This window comes from Amphibalanus amphitrite, unplaced genomic scaffold (genome assembly GCF_019059575.1).
Source record: "Amphibalanus amphitrite isolate SeventyFive unplaced genomic scaffold, NRLGWU_Aamphi_draft 000016F_arrow, whole genome shotgun sequence".
Classification (NCBI taxonomy): Eukaryota; Metazoa; Arthropoda; class Thecostraca; order Balanomorpha; family Balanidae; genus Amphibalanus; species Amphibalanus amphitrite.
Genome location: NW_024881512.1, coordinates 556,496 through 572,521, shown reverse-complemented (window position 1 = coordinate 572,521; position 16,026 = coordinate 556,496). Strand labels below are relative to the sequence as shown.

Sequence of the window (16,026 nt, the reverse complement as noted above, 5' to 3'; positions counted from 1 at the left end):
TGATTCAACTGCATGCAGATCATGAACCTTTTACAAACGATTTCAGCAAATCGAATAAGGAAACGTTCGAAGGAAACGTTCGGATGTATCGGATTCGGATTGAGATCAACGGACACTCAGACTAAGGTAGTGAGCAACCGGACAAGCATTAAATAGCGTTCGTGCGTACCTGACGAGCTGAGCATGGGTCCCGGCCCGACCGGCCGGCCGGGGCTGCGGCTGGCTAACTGTTTCCTCATCTGATTGCAGACGTTCTCAGACTCGAGGAGCCGGGCGCGCAGCTCCTCGATCTCACCCAGGTACTGGGCCACCACCTGGCTGACGTCACTGTCCGCGTCTGGGGGTAGAGAGATAACGTCAGTGTTCGGATTCTGATCGTAACTGACAACACTCATGAGACTGAACTACAGTAAAGATGCTTTTTCCATTACCCTTTCCCCCCATTCCCTCCCTCTCCTTCCGCTCTCTCACCGGCTCCAATCCACTCTCCGGCCGCCTTCTGCGCGAGCAGCTGGCAGTTGCGCGCAGTCAGCGCCTCCACCGTCTCCTGCAGGGCCTTGATGCGCGTCCGCAGGTTAGCATTGTCCGTCTGCAGCATGTTGTTCTCGTGGTACATGTCGTTGACCGCCTCCGAGCCGTCCTCAGAGACCACTCTCTTACCCTGAAAGTAGAAGAAGTCGTCAGAGATCCCGTCCTTGGCCTCGATATGATAAAAAGGGGACTCTTATGAGGGAGGGGGATTGGGATGAGATAAAGATGGTTATTGATTATGAGGCTCTATGACGGTTCAGTTTCGCCTCAGGAGTCCATCACTTCCTAGCCTCTTTGGATCCACAATTCCAGTGTCCGTGGTTCAGCACCTAGGTGTGTGCCTCCATGGTTCTACTGTTCCATTACTTTGTGGGATGTTTCCAAATAGCACCAGTTTACTGGATTATTTTATCAGACAGATGTGCCGGCTTCACCCAATTACAGGTGAGCCCCCGACCTTGGAGCAGCGGTATTTCGGGGATACCGTCCGGTCAGGTGAGCAGCGGGCTTATGTGTAAATATTCCGTCTGCCCTCGCAACAGAGTGTATTGCCATGTAATCCGTGTAATCCGCCATGGTACTCGGTCGAGGCGAGCATGGAAATATTCTGACAGAAGAGAACAAAGGAATGTTTATAGTCGGACATGCGAGCTCACGTCAGTCCGTGGCATTAACGAATGCCGGCTCGTGAGCATCACATGACAGTCAGAGTCAAGGAGCGTGAAAGGGAACGGTTATTCTTGTGTTCAGTGTGGAAATAGCATGCTGTGCACTGGCTTTATCGTGAAAACGTCCACAGCGTATAAGCCAGTACTGTAAGAGGGACCGTGTTACTTAGCTGTAGGTACTGTGAAAAGTCCAACGTACCTGTCTGTACTCCATGAGCTCGAGCTGGAGCTGCTGGATCTCCTGCCGCAGCAGTGAGATGGTGCGCGACGTCTTGTCCTGGTTGATGGTCACCCGGTTCTTGATGTTGCGGGTGCGGTTGGCGTACTTCAGCGTGTTCAGCGTCTCCATAAAGTCGGCGTCAGAGGGGGAGACGCAGGCTATCATCACCGTGCGACTGTTACCTGACGGGGTAGAGGAGTCGAGGGTCAGTGTTGCTGATCTACTTAGACTTCACGACTTATGTTGACTGTATAACTGGACAGGACGAACGGAGCCAGTGCTATCGCCTGACAGCTGCCACCGTAGTTTTCAAACGTAAACAGTCCCGCATGGATACATGACAGTTAGTGATAGCGGTAGCCTCTGATAAGTCGCCACCGCCATACGCAACTGTTCCACTACGTCTACTGCATGACAGGACACCTGGCATCTGCACTGGGTCAAGCGACGATCAAAGAGCCTACAGGAACTACGGGAAGGAGTCTACCAGTTGAACAGCTGGCAGGCAGGATGTTACACTGGACGGCAGCCAGACGACTCATGGCGCCCATTCAGTCAGACTCTGCCGGTTGGATACACCTGGCGTGGCAGGAGCCAGCCATATACGGGGGTACGGGAATGAATGGTGTCGCAGATCCAAAGGGCTTCAACGAGGAGACTCGGTTGCCATTATCTGGGACGCAACAGGTCACATCAGAGGCGATGGACAGGGGGGAACGGGATGTGTGGCAGGGGCATGAAGTGGGTTGAAGAGATGGATAGCAGAGGGGCAAGAGAGGAAGGAAGAAATATGTTCTCACCTCCTAGCGAGTCCTGCAGCAGACGTGTCAGCTTGGAGTCCCGGTACGGGATGTGAGAGACCTTTCGAGACTCGTCTCCGAGTGCTGAGATGACGTTACCCAGCGCCAGCTGCGAACAAGGGGACAAATACGTGTCAAGATGACAATCACGAAACTAGGTAGTACAGGCATAGCACAACTACACAGCACAGGTAGTAACGACTCAAAGAAACCTACGGTATTCCAAATGGTATTCCAGATGGGCAATCACAAGCATCGGTAGGTGGTCTATCTCACAGTCGAATGCCCACAGTTACACCAGCGGGAGGCGCTACTGGATTTGGACGTCTAACTAGCAAACAGACGAGACCTGAATGACAAACAGCCGAGAACTACAATCGTCTCTGACGGAGGGATCAGCTGGCCCAGCCACTTAAGTCGATCCGCCGCGCCGTCACTTTAGACTCGGGCTGCCTGGGTTCCGTGGTTATAACAACACACCCACTATACCACGGTGATAACATAACATTTATTTTCCTACTTCCCCACTCTCACCAGTCCGCAGTTGATCGAGATGCCCTCCTTTGCTCTGTCTCCGGTGGCCCCCGTCCTCTTCAGTCGCTCCGAGCCAGCCAGGTCAACAAAGTGGAACTTGGCCGAGAGAGTCTCAAACTCCATGGGGGCGTCGGTGGTGGGCGGGCCACCGACACTGCTTCCGTCCGTCGGTTCAGACTCCATGAAACCCTGGGGAGATGTCACGGTCAGCTTGGTCACTGGAGGTCAACAGAGGTCATAGAAAAACGTCCCGTCCTGTCCCGTCCCGTCCTGTCCCGTCCCGTCCTGTCCCGTCCCGTCCTGTCCCGTCCCGTCCTGTCCCGTCCAACCCAATTTCGTCCCTGTCCCAGTCCTGTCCCTATCCCCTCCGTCATGTCCCGTCCCGTCCCGTCCCGTCCTATCCCTCCCTGTCCCCATCCCATCTCTCCACTCACGCTGTCTGCCCGCGGCGCCACCCGCTGTTGGCTGATGATCAGGGTGAATATGGCATGGCTCCTGCTACTCTGGGCGTTCATCTGGGTACTGGCCGTGGTGCGACTGAGCGCCCCCACCCGCAGACACTTGAGACAGTCCTCGGCTGACGTCACCACTCGTGACGTCACGCCCTGGGTGACGATCCCGCCGTCAGCGTCCTCCGTGATCTTGATGTTCGACTTGCGGCCCTGGGGGTGGTGGAGATGTCACGTGACCGTTAAAAGACCGTCTAAGGCGCAGTTCTGTTGGATGGGGCATGGGCCACGTGACTGTTAAGGAATGCCTAAGGGGCAGCCCTACAGAGTGGTGCTTATGTCACATGACCGTTATCAGACTGTCTGGGAGGCATCTCTATGGGTGGTGTAAATATCACGTGACTGTCATGTGAGACTGTCAACATGGGCGGAGTCGAGACATTGGACTGGGCGGATCTGGGTCGGGTGTCCCAGACAGCCGACTGAAGTGCCGCGGTCACTGCAGACACTCCGTGACAATGGCGACATTTCGGCGAAACGGCCCGCCGCAGCGCCATTCAGACCCCGACGGAACGCCGCTCCTTCGCCGGTGGAATGCAGCGGGGGCAGGTCACACAGAGATCGATACAAGAGTCGCATGCATCGGGGTCAAACAATAACCTCTGTGAACACATGTGCCGGGGTGACCCCGATTCCGCATCGCGTGACCTTCGCCGTCACGACATTGCGGGCATGGTATCCCATGACTCGCACCACCGCCACACAAGGGAACAGAGTCTGTCGAGGGGGAAGGGCTGTGGGAACTCACCCTGTTAACCCCCGACTGGTCCAGCAGGTCCAAGATCTCCTCGTTGTACAGCTCCATGAACTGCGCCGAGACCTTGAAGTCGGCGGGCGGCAGGTTGGCCTCCCTGGCGGCCTCCTGGCGCTGCCGGATGCCGCTGAACAGGTGCTCCACGGCGCGCGGCACGATACCGACCGTCTCTGGACTGGCGTCCACCTCGAACCCCGTGCCCATCGTGTAGGTCTTACCGGAGCCCGTCTGTGGAAGAAGAGGAAATAGGTCACACCTGGTTCAGTACCTATTTTAATATACATAGGTATGTCTTACCGGAATCTGTTTGTGGGATGATGCGAGACAAACGATTGGTTAGCTTCAACAGTTTCAATGATGCACGTCTTATCGAACCCTGTGAGGACAAGAGGGGATAGCAGTCACCCTTGGCCCCTCGCCCTATTTACGGTGTGTCGCATGTGCACAGGGACACCAGTGCGGGTCACAGGGACCAACCCAGTTCCACCCATCACTCCATTTGTGGGAGCGATGGACACATGAATGGGTCATCTCGAACCCACTGACCATCTTGCACGTCTTGTTAGAAAGAATGGGGCTGACAGATACAAGGAGATCAGTCGGTGTCATTGCCATGTTATGAGCCATAGGCTCGCATTGTAATGAGAGCGCGTTGGACATGTTTATTGGTCACCTCGCTGTATAATGAACGTGATCACTGATCAGGGGTATAGAAAACAGGCATATAGCGGCAGATATGGCAAAACTCGATGCAATGGAGTAGTAGAGCACCTAATATAACACTGCGACCGCGGCAGGCGGTTGCACCTAAGAAATCATCCTCCCGGGGAAGATCTCCCCCCAATGTAAAAACTGACACGGTAGCCATGGTCGACCCGACCCGACCATCCCTAGCTCCGCGGGAGTCGTCGTAGCTCTCCGTTATCAGTCGATCCGAGCGTGTGTGTTTGTCGCGGCTGCGTGTGCCGGGCGCGTCCATGTAGGACTGAGAGCGGGCGAGGTCGGTGTTATCTGCCGGGACACAGCGGGAGCGGTACAGCCTCTCGATAAAATACGGGACACGCGGGGAGCGGAGGGGTGCTGAGAGTGAGAGGAAGGGATGGCACTTATAGACAGTTTCGAATCGAGTGAAAAGAAGGCTAACGAAGCTGCAGGAATCATTTCGAGTCGAATGAAAGGAGCACCAAAGAAGCTGCACGGATCATGGCAAGCTACAAGAATCGGAAAGCATGCCTGCTCGCATGGATGAATAAGAAAGGAGACCGTCTAATTTTACTTTCCAGTCCAACGTCTCAATGGTGCTCGTTCAACTGCACTTTTCGAAGGCTTGTGAGCCATGTAAACTGGGGAGAGTGATAATCGCCACTCTCTCAGCAAAACGTGCCCCTGAAGGAGAACTCAATTCTACTCCAAAGACCATCCTATGTCAGGCAGCTCACAGCGCAGCAGGGACGAGTGCCAAGTTCTGCACCTTTCTGATAGTGATGTGTGTACTGTGTAGGGTCCAGTCAAACCCTAACAAGGAACAAAGCACGATCGAGCGTTGCTGCCCAATCGCTGCCGTTTTCGGCGTACGCCACCGCTCGTGTGTGTCACCGCAGTGGAACCAGTCGCGACGCCCGCTCCATGCCAATTCACGTGACGAGCACCAACTCCGGTCCCCAAACTTCGACGACGTCCGTTCCACCGGGCCGGGCCGGCACACGCACACAAACAGGCACCAAAACACGGCCATTCCCAGTTAATTTATCGGCCGGCGCCGCGCTCCACGCAGACGGTGCCGCGGCTCGCAGAGGTCAGACGTGACGTGTCACGTCACCAATTCTGTCGACGTCACGTCCCGTCACACGCGGACGACCCGTGACGACCTGGGGCAGCTCGGAGCGGCCGCGGTGACCCGTCAGTCCGACCTCGCCCCGTGGGCGGTCGCTGACACGCGCTGATGTATTGACCAATCATTGGTGGACGCGACTCCCACCGGCCTGACCAGGACCTCCCACTGGGGGACCGCCGCACCGCGACGGGAGCCCTCAGACAGAGTGGCCACCGAGGACAGTTGATTAAACCATTACAGACGGCTCACTAATGAAAACAGTGAACAGCGCTACACGGGAACCGATCGGAGACGGCGGTATTCAATCGCCTCTCTCTGACCCCACCCAGAAGGCAAGGGCACGGTCTAAAAGAGCAAACAAATACCTCCCCGGTGAGAATGGATGTGAAAGGAGACAGCACGGCTCCCGTAAACAATGCCTGAATGGGTTACTGCCGAGCCAACTCACGTATAATGGACGAGACGTGTCACAACACAACTCGCGGCTGACCCAGTCTTACGCGAGGTCTAAAAGCGAAACAATAGCGACAAAACAGCAAAAGCGACAAAGCAATTTCTCCGTGTATAAGTAAGCATGCATATACTGCTGGAGTCTGCTAATTAATGTGTCCCATATTACGACTAAGATGCGTTGAAAAATGTGTGCACTGTGCCCGTCGGCAGCCCACACCTTGAGGAAAAGGAGCTTCTATTTTACACGATACGTTGGTCGACGAAATGAGCCTTTCATTGAAGTAACGTAAAAGAAAACACCGTAGGATCCAGCACACCGCTCCACGATACCGGGTGTTCTTCACTGCCCATTGCCGTCTGAACTGGCCGGGTGCCGAGCAGGCCCGTCGCCTCGTGATCGGTCCATCCATCTCCATTGGAGCGGAGACGGGAATGGACGGGATGGACGGACGTCTTAGTGCCGAGCAGCGCCGCAGGGTGTGTGGGTGGGTGGGCGAGCCAGCCAAATGCAATAGGCCGCGCTGACGGTATGTTGAAACGGGGGGACGGAGGTCTTAGCAGAAGGTCTTCTATTCCAGACAGCCTGACTGAGCATATGCCGGTCTCGGGTCTTCTGAAGGAAGTGACCTTGAAGGGACAGACAAGCATGAGACGCTCTCATGAACTGCAGGTACTGACTCCACGTGCAGCACTCTCACGAAGCGAGGGACTTTCGACATGCGACGGTCTCCTAATCAACTGACCAGTTCAACATACGGAGCAAAGTCTCAATAAAGTTGGTGGTGCACCACCTGACCCTTTCGCCCAAACCTCACCTTCAAGAACTACTGGCAACTGCAGAAACCGGGCATCGCCGTTCATCGCCCACAGGCGCGACACATGTATAAACAGACGGCTCTCTCAGTCTCCACGACTCGCCGGGCCGCTCCCAGACTCGGCAGAGCGTGTCCAGGGACGATCGTGTGTGGCCCCGGCCCGCCGTGCCGGTGTACTGCAGGGGCGCCCACTAGGTCCCCCATTTGGCCGCCCGTTAGGCCAGCCGTTTGTGGCCGCCCGATTTGGCCAACTTCGCATCATGCAGTCATTATTTGAACACGCTGTCGTAATGTAAAACATCGCATGGTGGATAATTATATTTATGAGACTAATTTGCATTTATGGAATGTGCTTTTAAAGGTCAACTACTCTGATCAGAACCAGCATTATTGCGAAAAGGGACATGGGTCGGAAAGATAGGATGAATATGAGAAACGAGTCCAGTCGCCACTAGTAACCCAAATGACATCATAGAACTGATTGTCTGGAGGTCGGGTCGAATCTCATTAGCCAAAATGCTGGCCCATTACGATTAACCGATGTTCTGATGGTGTCGACGCTACATCAGCTGCCAACTTAACTCACAGCTCCCACTCCAAAGGAGACTAGAATGTTCCCATCGGTCCAGACTTTATTGGTTTTTACTTACGCCAGTACGCTCGCTACTATCGTCAAGACGTCAGTTCGGTACCACCGATCCAGACTCCAGACCTCTCCTGTCCTACAGACTTCCAACCAGCAGTCCTCTCTGTTCGGACCCCAGCCCAGTCCGCCAGCTCACTGCTCAGCCCGGTTCGGATCGGAGTCCACACCGACCACCCCTGATCACCAAACTCAGGACCAGTCCAGTCCTAAAGGTCTGGACTACTCTGGACTTAGGACCAGTCCGGTCCTATCAGTCCACAATCCAGACCAGTCCAGTCCTTTGTCTGTACCCAGCTCCGTCAGCCCAGCTCAGCCCGGTCTGGATCGGAGCCCAGACCCCTGAGTCCCTCCCTGACCACCGCGCCGAGACGGTCGATAGCAGCCACCGGCCGGCCACAGAGAGATGAAAAATGATATGGAATATTACCTCAAAGACGCATTGGGATCGCTTGATCTTCACGCTATCGGCTCGACAGTAACTCATAAAGCATTCAAAGACTACAGGTCGCGTGATATAAAATGAACTTTCGTATTGATGTTTCATCTGTTGCCGTTGCTGACGAAATTTATGAAGACTAGTAGCTTGAACAAATCGCTCCGACTTTTCATCTCGAATTGGAGAGACAGCACGGCGGCACCAGTAGCGGACAGCGGCGACGGTTGCCACTGGCCTAACGGGCCGGGCCGGCCAGCCGTCGCGTCGGCGGGCGGGCGGAGCTGTTTTCTCAGCAGGGGGCGAATTTCGCCGGCAGTTCGGACTTCGCCGCCACCTGACGTCCAGCTGGCGCAGCTGCCGCCGGCGTCCCCTGACCACTTCCTCTCACTCGCCACCAGTCCTGCCAGTGCTGTGTGTGCCCTCTGTGTGCGTCCTCTGGCTATCAGAGTGCGCCTAGTCACGCCACGCTATCACCGTCGTCTCAGTGGGTGACATCAGTCACGGCGAAATGTTTGGGAGCCAGGCCCTGGCTGGGGCGTAAAACATGGCACATAAAACATATGGCACGCTCAGTGCTCACAGCAAAGAAGGCACAAAACCCAGCGGGTCGACCGGGCGGTATGACTGAAGAGGGCTACGGCGGAGTGTTTATTGGACGGAGGCACGTGCCGTGTGTCATCGCGTGTCGCGTGTCATCGTCGTCACCCTGTATCGGCTGACACAAAGAGAAGACACGGGCAGGCACAGACTACAGATTTCGATGGGGTCTGGCCAGTCAAGCGGTAAAGAGACGGCAACAGACCATCAGCCGAGTTACATCAAGTCACCGTCCCACGGTCTCCCGTGCCGTGCCGCTCTACCATTAAAGTCCCAGGCGTCCACCACTCCGAGCCAATGACGTAATAGTTCCACAGATGGTGCGTGAGCGCCGCCCGGCTCCGGGGGAGGGGGAGGGGCGACCCTGGGCGGGTCACGGTCCGGCGCCGTGTAGTCACGGTCGGAGGGGAGGGGGGGGGGGAGGAGGGAAGGCCACGGCAGGCGGATGGAGATTGGAGACGCCCCCAAACACGCAAACACTCGGCGCACATATCAGAGTCACAGCCAGGAACACAGCGATACGCCGCCGAGACGTCGATATGCTGGGTCACGCAGTCCATACATGGAAAGACACGGGCGAATTACACCAGCGACATTGCGGAGCTTTTCCACTTTTCGCCTTCTATCAGAACAAAGAACCTGACAGCCCATAAAAACAACTCTCACGACTTCAAAAAATAATAAAGTTTGTGGCTTACAATACATTCCAAAGTAAGAAGAAAAGAGCAACTTAAAGTTTAGACCGAATGTCTTCAGATAAAAATGAACAACAACAATACAGCGGCTGATGCTCAGCGTCGGCAGATGATAGCAGACAGTGGCCGACACACAGCGCTGTCTGACACTCAGACAGGGTCGTCTAACATTCAGACACCGGCAGACATCGGCAGTCGGTAGCGCCATCGGGCGGTCGTCGGCCCGTCGGCCCGGCTGCCGGCGGCGACGCGGCGGTCTGCGGCACCGGCCGCCGCTGAATCAATAATGCCCGCAGCTGACTGAGGTCCGAGCTGCGGCAGCGACTGGGCAGGGGAGACTGAGAGACGGGGAGACGGGGAGCACGGGGAGACCGAGAGACAGGGAGGCCGGGGAGACTGGGAGACTGGGAAGATGGACAGACAAGGCGGTGCCACAGATACCAAGCCAGGGGAGATCGAGCTGCGATCTGGTTAAAGGTTTGCAAGAAGGCGGAGGAAATAATCATATGTATAGCTGACATTATATGAAGTGCATATAAAATCTGTATGGAACAAATGGTTGTCGAAGTCATTGCAACCATCACCACTTATCCGTCCCTCTCAGTCTCAGATGCTATCACCAACCACATTACGATAATAATTCAAAACGGTGACACGGTAGCCACCCTGCCGTGACTGCTGATGAAATGTGACACCCCGGTGAGAAAAACAAACCGCAGACGCCACATCCCATTGTGCGGATGACAAAGTGGGTCATTATGTAGCGTTATCCCGCCTCTGGATGCATGCGAACGTCATCCATGCATGGCTTGGTAGGTGGTAACGGCTGAGGCAATAGTGGATTCTCTGGCACTGCAGTCGCTGCGTCTAGTGGCACGGAGTTTGTTCAGCTGTCGCTACGCCAACCCTACAGTTGTTAGAGCCGGCATAACACCGACAGACGACCACTGGAAGCGTGTTTTATGGAGGTGTTCAGCTCACGTTACTTGTCACATTACAACAAAAACGACAGCGCTTAAATGGATGACGGATAAGCAAACAATGCGTAACAGGAGAGAGAAAAACCGACTAGCCGGGTTAGCCGACCGGGCCGAGCTAGCAACGAAGTGAAGGACAAGGGCGGGGACAAGGGCAGCTCAGAGACAAGAACAGGGACGGGACCACGGGTAGCAGCGAGGTCGCCGACGATCTCACCTGTCCGTACGCCAGCACGGTGGCGTTGTAGCCCTCCAGGCAGCCCTCGATGAGTTTCTCGGTGCACTGGCTGTAGATGTGCTGCTGCTCCGAGTCCATGTCGAAGACGTAGTCATAGGTGAAGGCCTTGTCGGAGCCCAGCCACACCTGCGGCTCGCCGGGGGTGACCGAGGTGCACACCCGACACATGTCGATCACCTCCCGCGAGATCAGCGGACGCACCCTGCGGACGGGGACAGGTCAGGTCAGTGTCAGCGGATACACCCTGCGGACGGGAACAGGTCAGGTCAGTGTCAGCGGACACACCCTGTGAAGGAAACGGGTCAGGTCAATATCAGCGAACGCATCCTGTGGACCGGAATAATAGATTAATGTCAACGAAATAGCAATAACACTATGAAGTTGGGTTACATCAGGACAATTATGTGTCATATTAGATCTCCTCAATTTAATTTGAAGTTCGGTCCGGCTGGAACAATGCTATGCCACGCCCTCATCAATGTCTTCAAGCGAATCCTTATGTATTCATCACACTTGTAGGTCAACTTGTAGGTCACAATCAATGTCAGGCATCTCGACCTGCAGTAAAATGTGAAGGCATGGTCGACCCGGAACCCAGCAGGAAGCGGCCCCGAGACGGCGGGCGGGATCGTCCCATGAGCTCCGGAAGAAACAAAGACCACCGGTGTTGACCCCCGCTGTATGGTAACATAGGGTCAGAATCGTGACTGGAATTCGGTAAATAAGACATCAGGCTCGGAGGAAATGGTCCGACAGTTCGCGGAACATACCACCAGAGAAGACTGGGCTGAAGGTCAGAACTTGGAACGGGGTCTTGGTCATGCCGCTGTGAATCGGCGCATCCACTGAGCGTCTGCCATTCAGGGATAAATGGCGCACCTCAAGAACAATGGATGATGAGAGTTGGAGATATAACCTTATGTGCATCGTGCATGCATGTTACCAAATGCAAATACGTTCTCAAGACTCATTAAAGCACCGTTACGCGGAGTTGGAAATGGAAAATCGCCAGCACCTATCTGATAAAGCGACAAATAAAGGAGACTGCGTTATGTACCGCAGAGAATATCCGTTGTCGGGGGGAGGAGACCGTTTACTCTTTAGTGCCGACCGCTGTTCAACAACCCCATGTCACCGGGCTGAGGCAGGGACGCAGGGTCACACGGACATGATAGCCGTATACTGACGGGTTACCCAGCTCCGCCCATGGGGTATGTATGCTAATGGCACGCTTTGTGGACCGCTCCAAGCCGACACTGAGGATGGCCTGAGGTACCCTGAGGCTGATCCATTGATGTGCCGATTGGGACTGACTTTATTGGCTTCATCATGTCATTCACAGCTAAGATTCAATCACTTTATGGTCGGCCATCTCACAGGAGGTCACGAGTATGGGCTCAGCAGCAAAAAGAACGCTTCGAAATAATGGTCGAAGAAAGACAAGAAAAAAAGACTCACGCCTCGAAGCACTCCTCTGCGAAACATGACTATGCGCCGTAAATCGTTGGCAAAGTTTACGCTAGCGATTGTTTTGCGAGAGAGCTGCAAAGACATTCAGGTGTGCTGCGACAAAATTCACAACCAAGACAACCAACAGCTCTGTCAACTCCTTCCCGGCACCTCTCGGCTCAGTCCAGCTCGGAGCCCCCATGTGTCAGGCGCCCAGCGTCGTCGGCACCCGAACCGATCGAAATTCCGCAGCCGTTCCATTTGGGCGGCCGCGGTCGTTATCGGGCTCAGCCGCCCGTCAGGACCGGCCCATGTATATACGGCGAGACAGCCCCTGACGCCGAGCCACTCCTGTAGGAGCGGCAGCGTTGATCACACATAAGCCCTGGCAACTTGACACACTTCCTCCCCGCCAGGAGCCGATATTGGATCTGCCTAATCCAGCTCGTCTCGTTGGTAGAGCTGTGGTATCAGCCAGGCGCGGACACACTGTGTTTGTGTGTGGATCTAGATAGCCGTACGGGCCGTTCGTTGGTAGTGGCATACGGTGACCTCGGTTCAGGAAGTGTGTCGCACTGGAGAGGTGTTAATCTGAGGAGCACACATTGGCACACGGCAGACGTGTGAAAAACGTCGGCAGTCCTTACGAACAAGACTGGGTCCTATGAGCTGAGCCCCGCACAGCCAAGGGCTCTTGGGGCGACTTAACTTACGCTGTGGCTTGACGTGCATGTGCAATGATTTATATCAACAGTAGACTCCATGGAGTGACGGTAGCTGACAGGCCATTCATAAGCCAATGATGACTTTTCGGGTGCCCCGTCAGAGCCAGGTGGGTCAGTTCACCGGAAACCTGAGATGAGAATGTCGGTCTGCGACACCGCGAGCACATTCAGGGAAATGTCTCATCATGTTACAGTCGATTTCCGGGACGATCCAGCCATAATTCCATTCCGTTCGGACGAGACATGGCTGATCGAGTTGTGTGCCGGTCAGGACCAATTACCCATATCAGACCGAGAGCAATCCAATAGAGCAGAGCGATCTGCAGGCTCGTGCCGTTTGGCCAGGCCACGTGCGCCGGATTTGTATTCGGTCGGTGCGGCCATAACTTCATACACCGTGGAACGCGACCGCAGGCGGGCGCCTGAGCTGAACGGCCGTGAAGGTCAGCCGGCGGAGGTTCGAGAGGCGCCACAGCTGGGACCGGGTCTAACCAGATATCTGACTGGGGCAGGTTGGAGATACTAGACTGGGACTGGTCTGCGGAGACTAAGTAAGGTCTTGAAGACGTCAAAGTGCAGACAACAGTGGTGGAGAACAAACGGGACATTGATAGAGACAACAGAAAGGAAGAGTAATGCAGGGACAGGAAGAGGCTAAGGAAGCAGTAGACATGGGAATTGATAAAATACTGCACGCAGTCCACACACCAAACAAAACTTCATCTCAGCTGAGTGCGTTCTGTTCATCCCACACCCGCCGACCACGAGTGGGTCAGATTACGTCCCAGCCGCGCGGACCGCCTGTGTAGACGGACACGGTGTCGGAGCCTCAAGGTCGGCGGTTAGCGAGCCACAATTGCCGGCTCGTTAGAGCCGTGCAAGTCACTCCCAGAGAAAACACACCCACACCGATACGTGCATAAGAGGAGAGATGAGCTCGGCAAGTATAAAAGGACGGGCGGCTGCGAGACCCTGCGACAACCGAGGCGGCGAGAAAAGACAGGTGAAGTGAGCAATTAGCGTGTCACCGTGCGGCGAGACGGATAATCAACCGGACTAATGACGGAGATAACGTTAATAAAGATCGACTTCAATTTGAAATGCCGTTAGCACGGGCAACCAGACAGCGAACATCCCAACAAGTCAGGCCATCTATTTATGGATGCTAATTAAATTAGCGGCGTCGCCCACGGCATGGTAACATCCACACAGCCAAAACATTGGCCTGAAGAAGAGCGCGTACTTCGTCGACTACAGAATAGCTGCACACATCGGTGTTCGTGAGAATGGATAGTGATGGAACGAGTCACTACATGCAAAGCAGGTGAGTGTTCGTACCGTGACGCAAAGCTCTCCCGGTAAATAAGTGAATCAAGTGATCAAAAATGCAGCCAACTGATGCATTTGATTTATGCTAATTTGTCCTGTTTGGCCTAGCGCCAGTCAGCAGATAATCTAGCCTGGCGATTTAGCATTATCCTTAGTCACCTGGGTTGAGTCAGATAACAGATTTACATAACCAACCCTGACTCAGGCTGATCTATTCTATTCTCTCCTTCCTGAGCGAGCTCGGGAGTTTCCTGGGAGCAGAGATAGCCACGCCGCTTCTCTTTTAAAGGGACCCTCCCACCTTCAAAAAAGTTTATGAATTGGCATGAAAGTGATGTCGCTCGGTTCAGAAAGAGCGAAAACGAATATCTACCAAATTTCACCGAAAAATATTCACCGGTTTTCAAGATATTAGACTTTTACTTTTGTTTACTTTTTTTGGGATCTCCGCTGTTTCTAGCGACTTTATTTTAGAAGTGCGGCGTTTGCGGCAGATGTTGCGCGCAAATAGCATATACCACCGCGTGCTACAAAACGTTTTTGTCAAACATTTAAAAATCGTTAGATATTTGCGCTGACGTCACACATTCAGAGGGGTATTCCTAAGCATTAGCCCCTCTGAATCAAAATGCTGCAATTTTGAAATTCAATATTTCCGATTTAAGGCATTTCTCGATGTTGTGAGTGCCGAAACCGGTAATTGTGAGCCAGGGACCCCATTTTGGCTATCTCAACTCAAATCTAATGTTAAGGTGGGAGGGTCCCTTTAACGTGTCACCAGCCCCTTCCACAGCATCTCTGTTGACCCCAGCACTTTGTCCAACCCCTTCCATACCGGCTCCATACTTGGACACTATACCATTACCGCAGCGGACACTTCGATAGATAGTAAACATTTACGATGTTATGCACCTGCCCGTGAGCAGTTCGCCGTACACCAGTCCGGCACACCCTGGAGTGTCCATAAAGCCCTCACCGGACCCCATGAGTCGCCCAGGTGGGCCCTGTCAGTGAGCTACCTGGTAGAGGAGCGGCATTGCCAAACCTGCACCGTGACAGGACCGGATTGGTAGTCGAGGGAGTGGGGATGGGGGGGGGGGCACGGCATTCCCCGGCCGTGGGCGGCGCAACGCGTGGGGGAGAGCGATCCATGGGGGAGGGATAGAGGGGAGAGATAGAAAGAGAGCGAGAGGAGAGAAAGAGAGCAGAGAAAGAGAGCAGAGGAGAGAGAGAGAGAGAGAGAGAGAGAGGGAGAGAGCGAGAAGAAAGAGCATATACAAAATCGAAGACATAAACAGATATAGGTACAGACTGACAGACAAACAGAGATTGAATGACTACTACCAAACGCAAATACACACTAGCAGAGCGCGCCACCTCTTCACCTCTTTACCGAGTCATCGCAGGACTTGGACGGCGACACTGTAGACAGCGGCTTACCCTGACCGTCCTGAGTCCCCAGCCCGACCCACCCGCCGCACCATACCGGGCGGGAACGGCACACGACAGAGGCCATCCGCCGGCCGCCACCGTCAGAGAACACGTCCGCTACATACCGGTCATGGACATTGCGCACGTGCAGTCAGTACCGGCGGCGGCCTTGGGGCAGCGCGGTGAGTCCCATGAATGGTTCACCCGGCTGTGGCGGCTCTAACGCAGTCCTGCAGGACGCGCCGTCAGCCCGCCGGGCGGGACGGGAGGTCAGCCGACTGACCCACTTGGCTGCGTGGCCATGGACGGCAGCGCTGCCGGTCGGCCGGCCCGGTCCTCTGCCTGACAGCCTGTCCTCAGCAACCGGGGTTCGAGCGCTGGGCTC

At 54.8% G+C, this 16,026-nt stretch overlaps 1 protein-coding gene across 10 annotated transcripts in view; it reads right to left on the bottom strand.

Moving 5' to 3' along the window:
• Positions 1–16,026, bottom strand: part of LOC122387045 (kinesin-like protein KIF21A) — a 56,728-nt gene that overhangs the window by 11,606 nt on the left and 29,096 nt on the right. For all 10 annotated transcript variants that reach the window (XM_043376921.1, XM_043376907.1, XM_043376915.1 and 7 more), the window contains exons 3-10: positions 10,687–10,909; positions 4,011–4,244; positions 3,188–3,415; positions 2,754–2,942; positions 2,220–2,328; positions 1,399–1,601; positions 472–661; positions 170–337 (exon numbers count right to left, since the gene is read on the bottom strand). In XM_043376921.1, the coding sequence (XP_043232856.1) occupies positions 170–337; positions 472–661; positions 1,399–1,601; positions 2,220–2,328; positions 2,754–2,942; positions 3,188–3,415; positions 4,011–4,244; positions 10,687–10,909 (1,544 nt within the window). The remainder of the gene's footprint in view (positions 1–169; positions 338–471; positions 662–1,398; positions 1,602–2,219; positions 2,329–2,753; positions 2,943–3,187; positions 3,416–4,010; positions 4,245–10,686; positions 10,910–16,026) is intronic.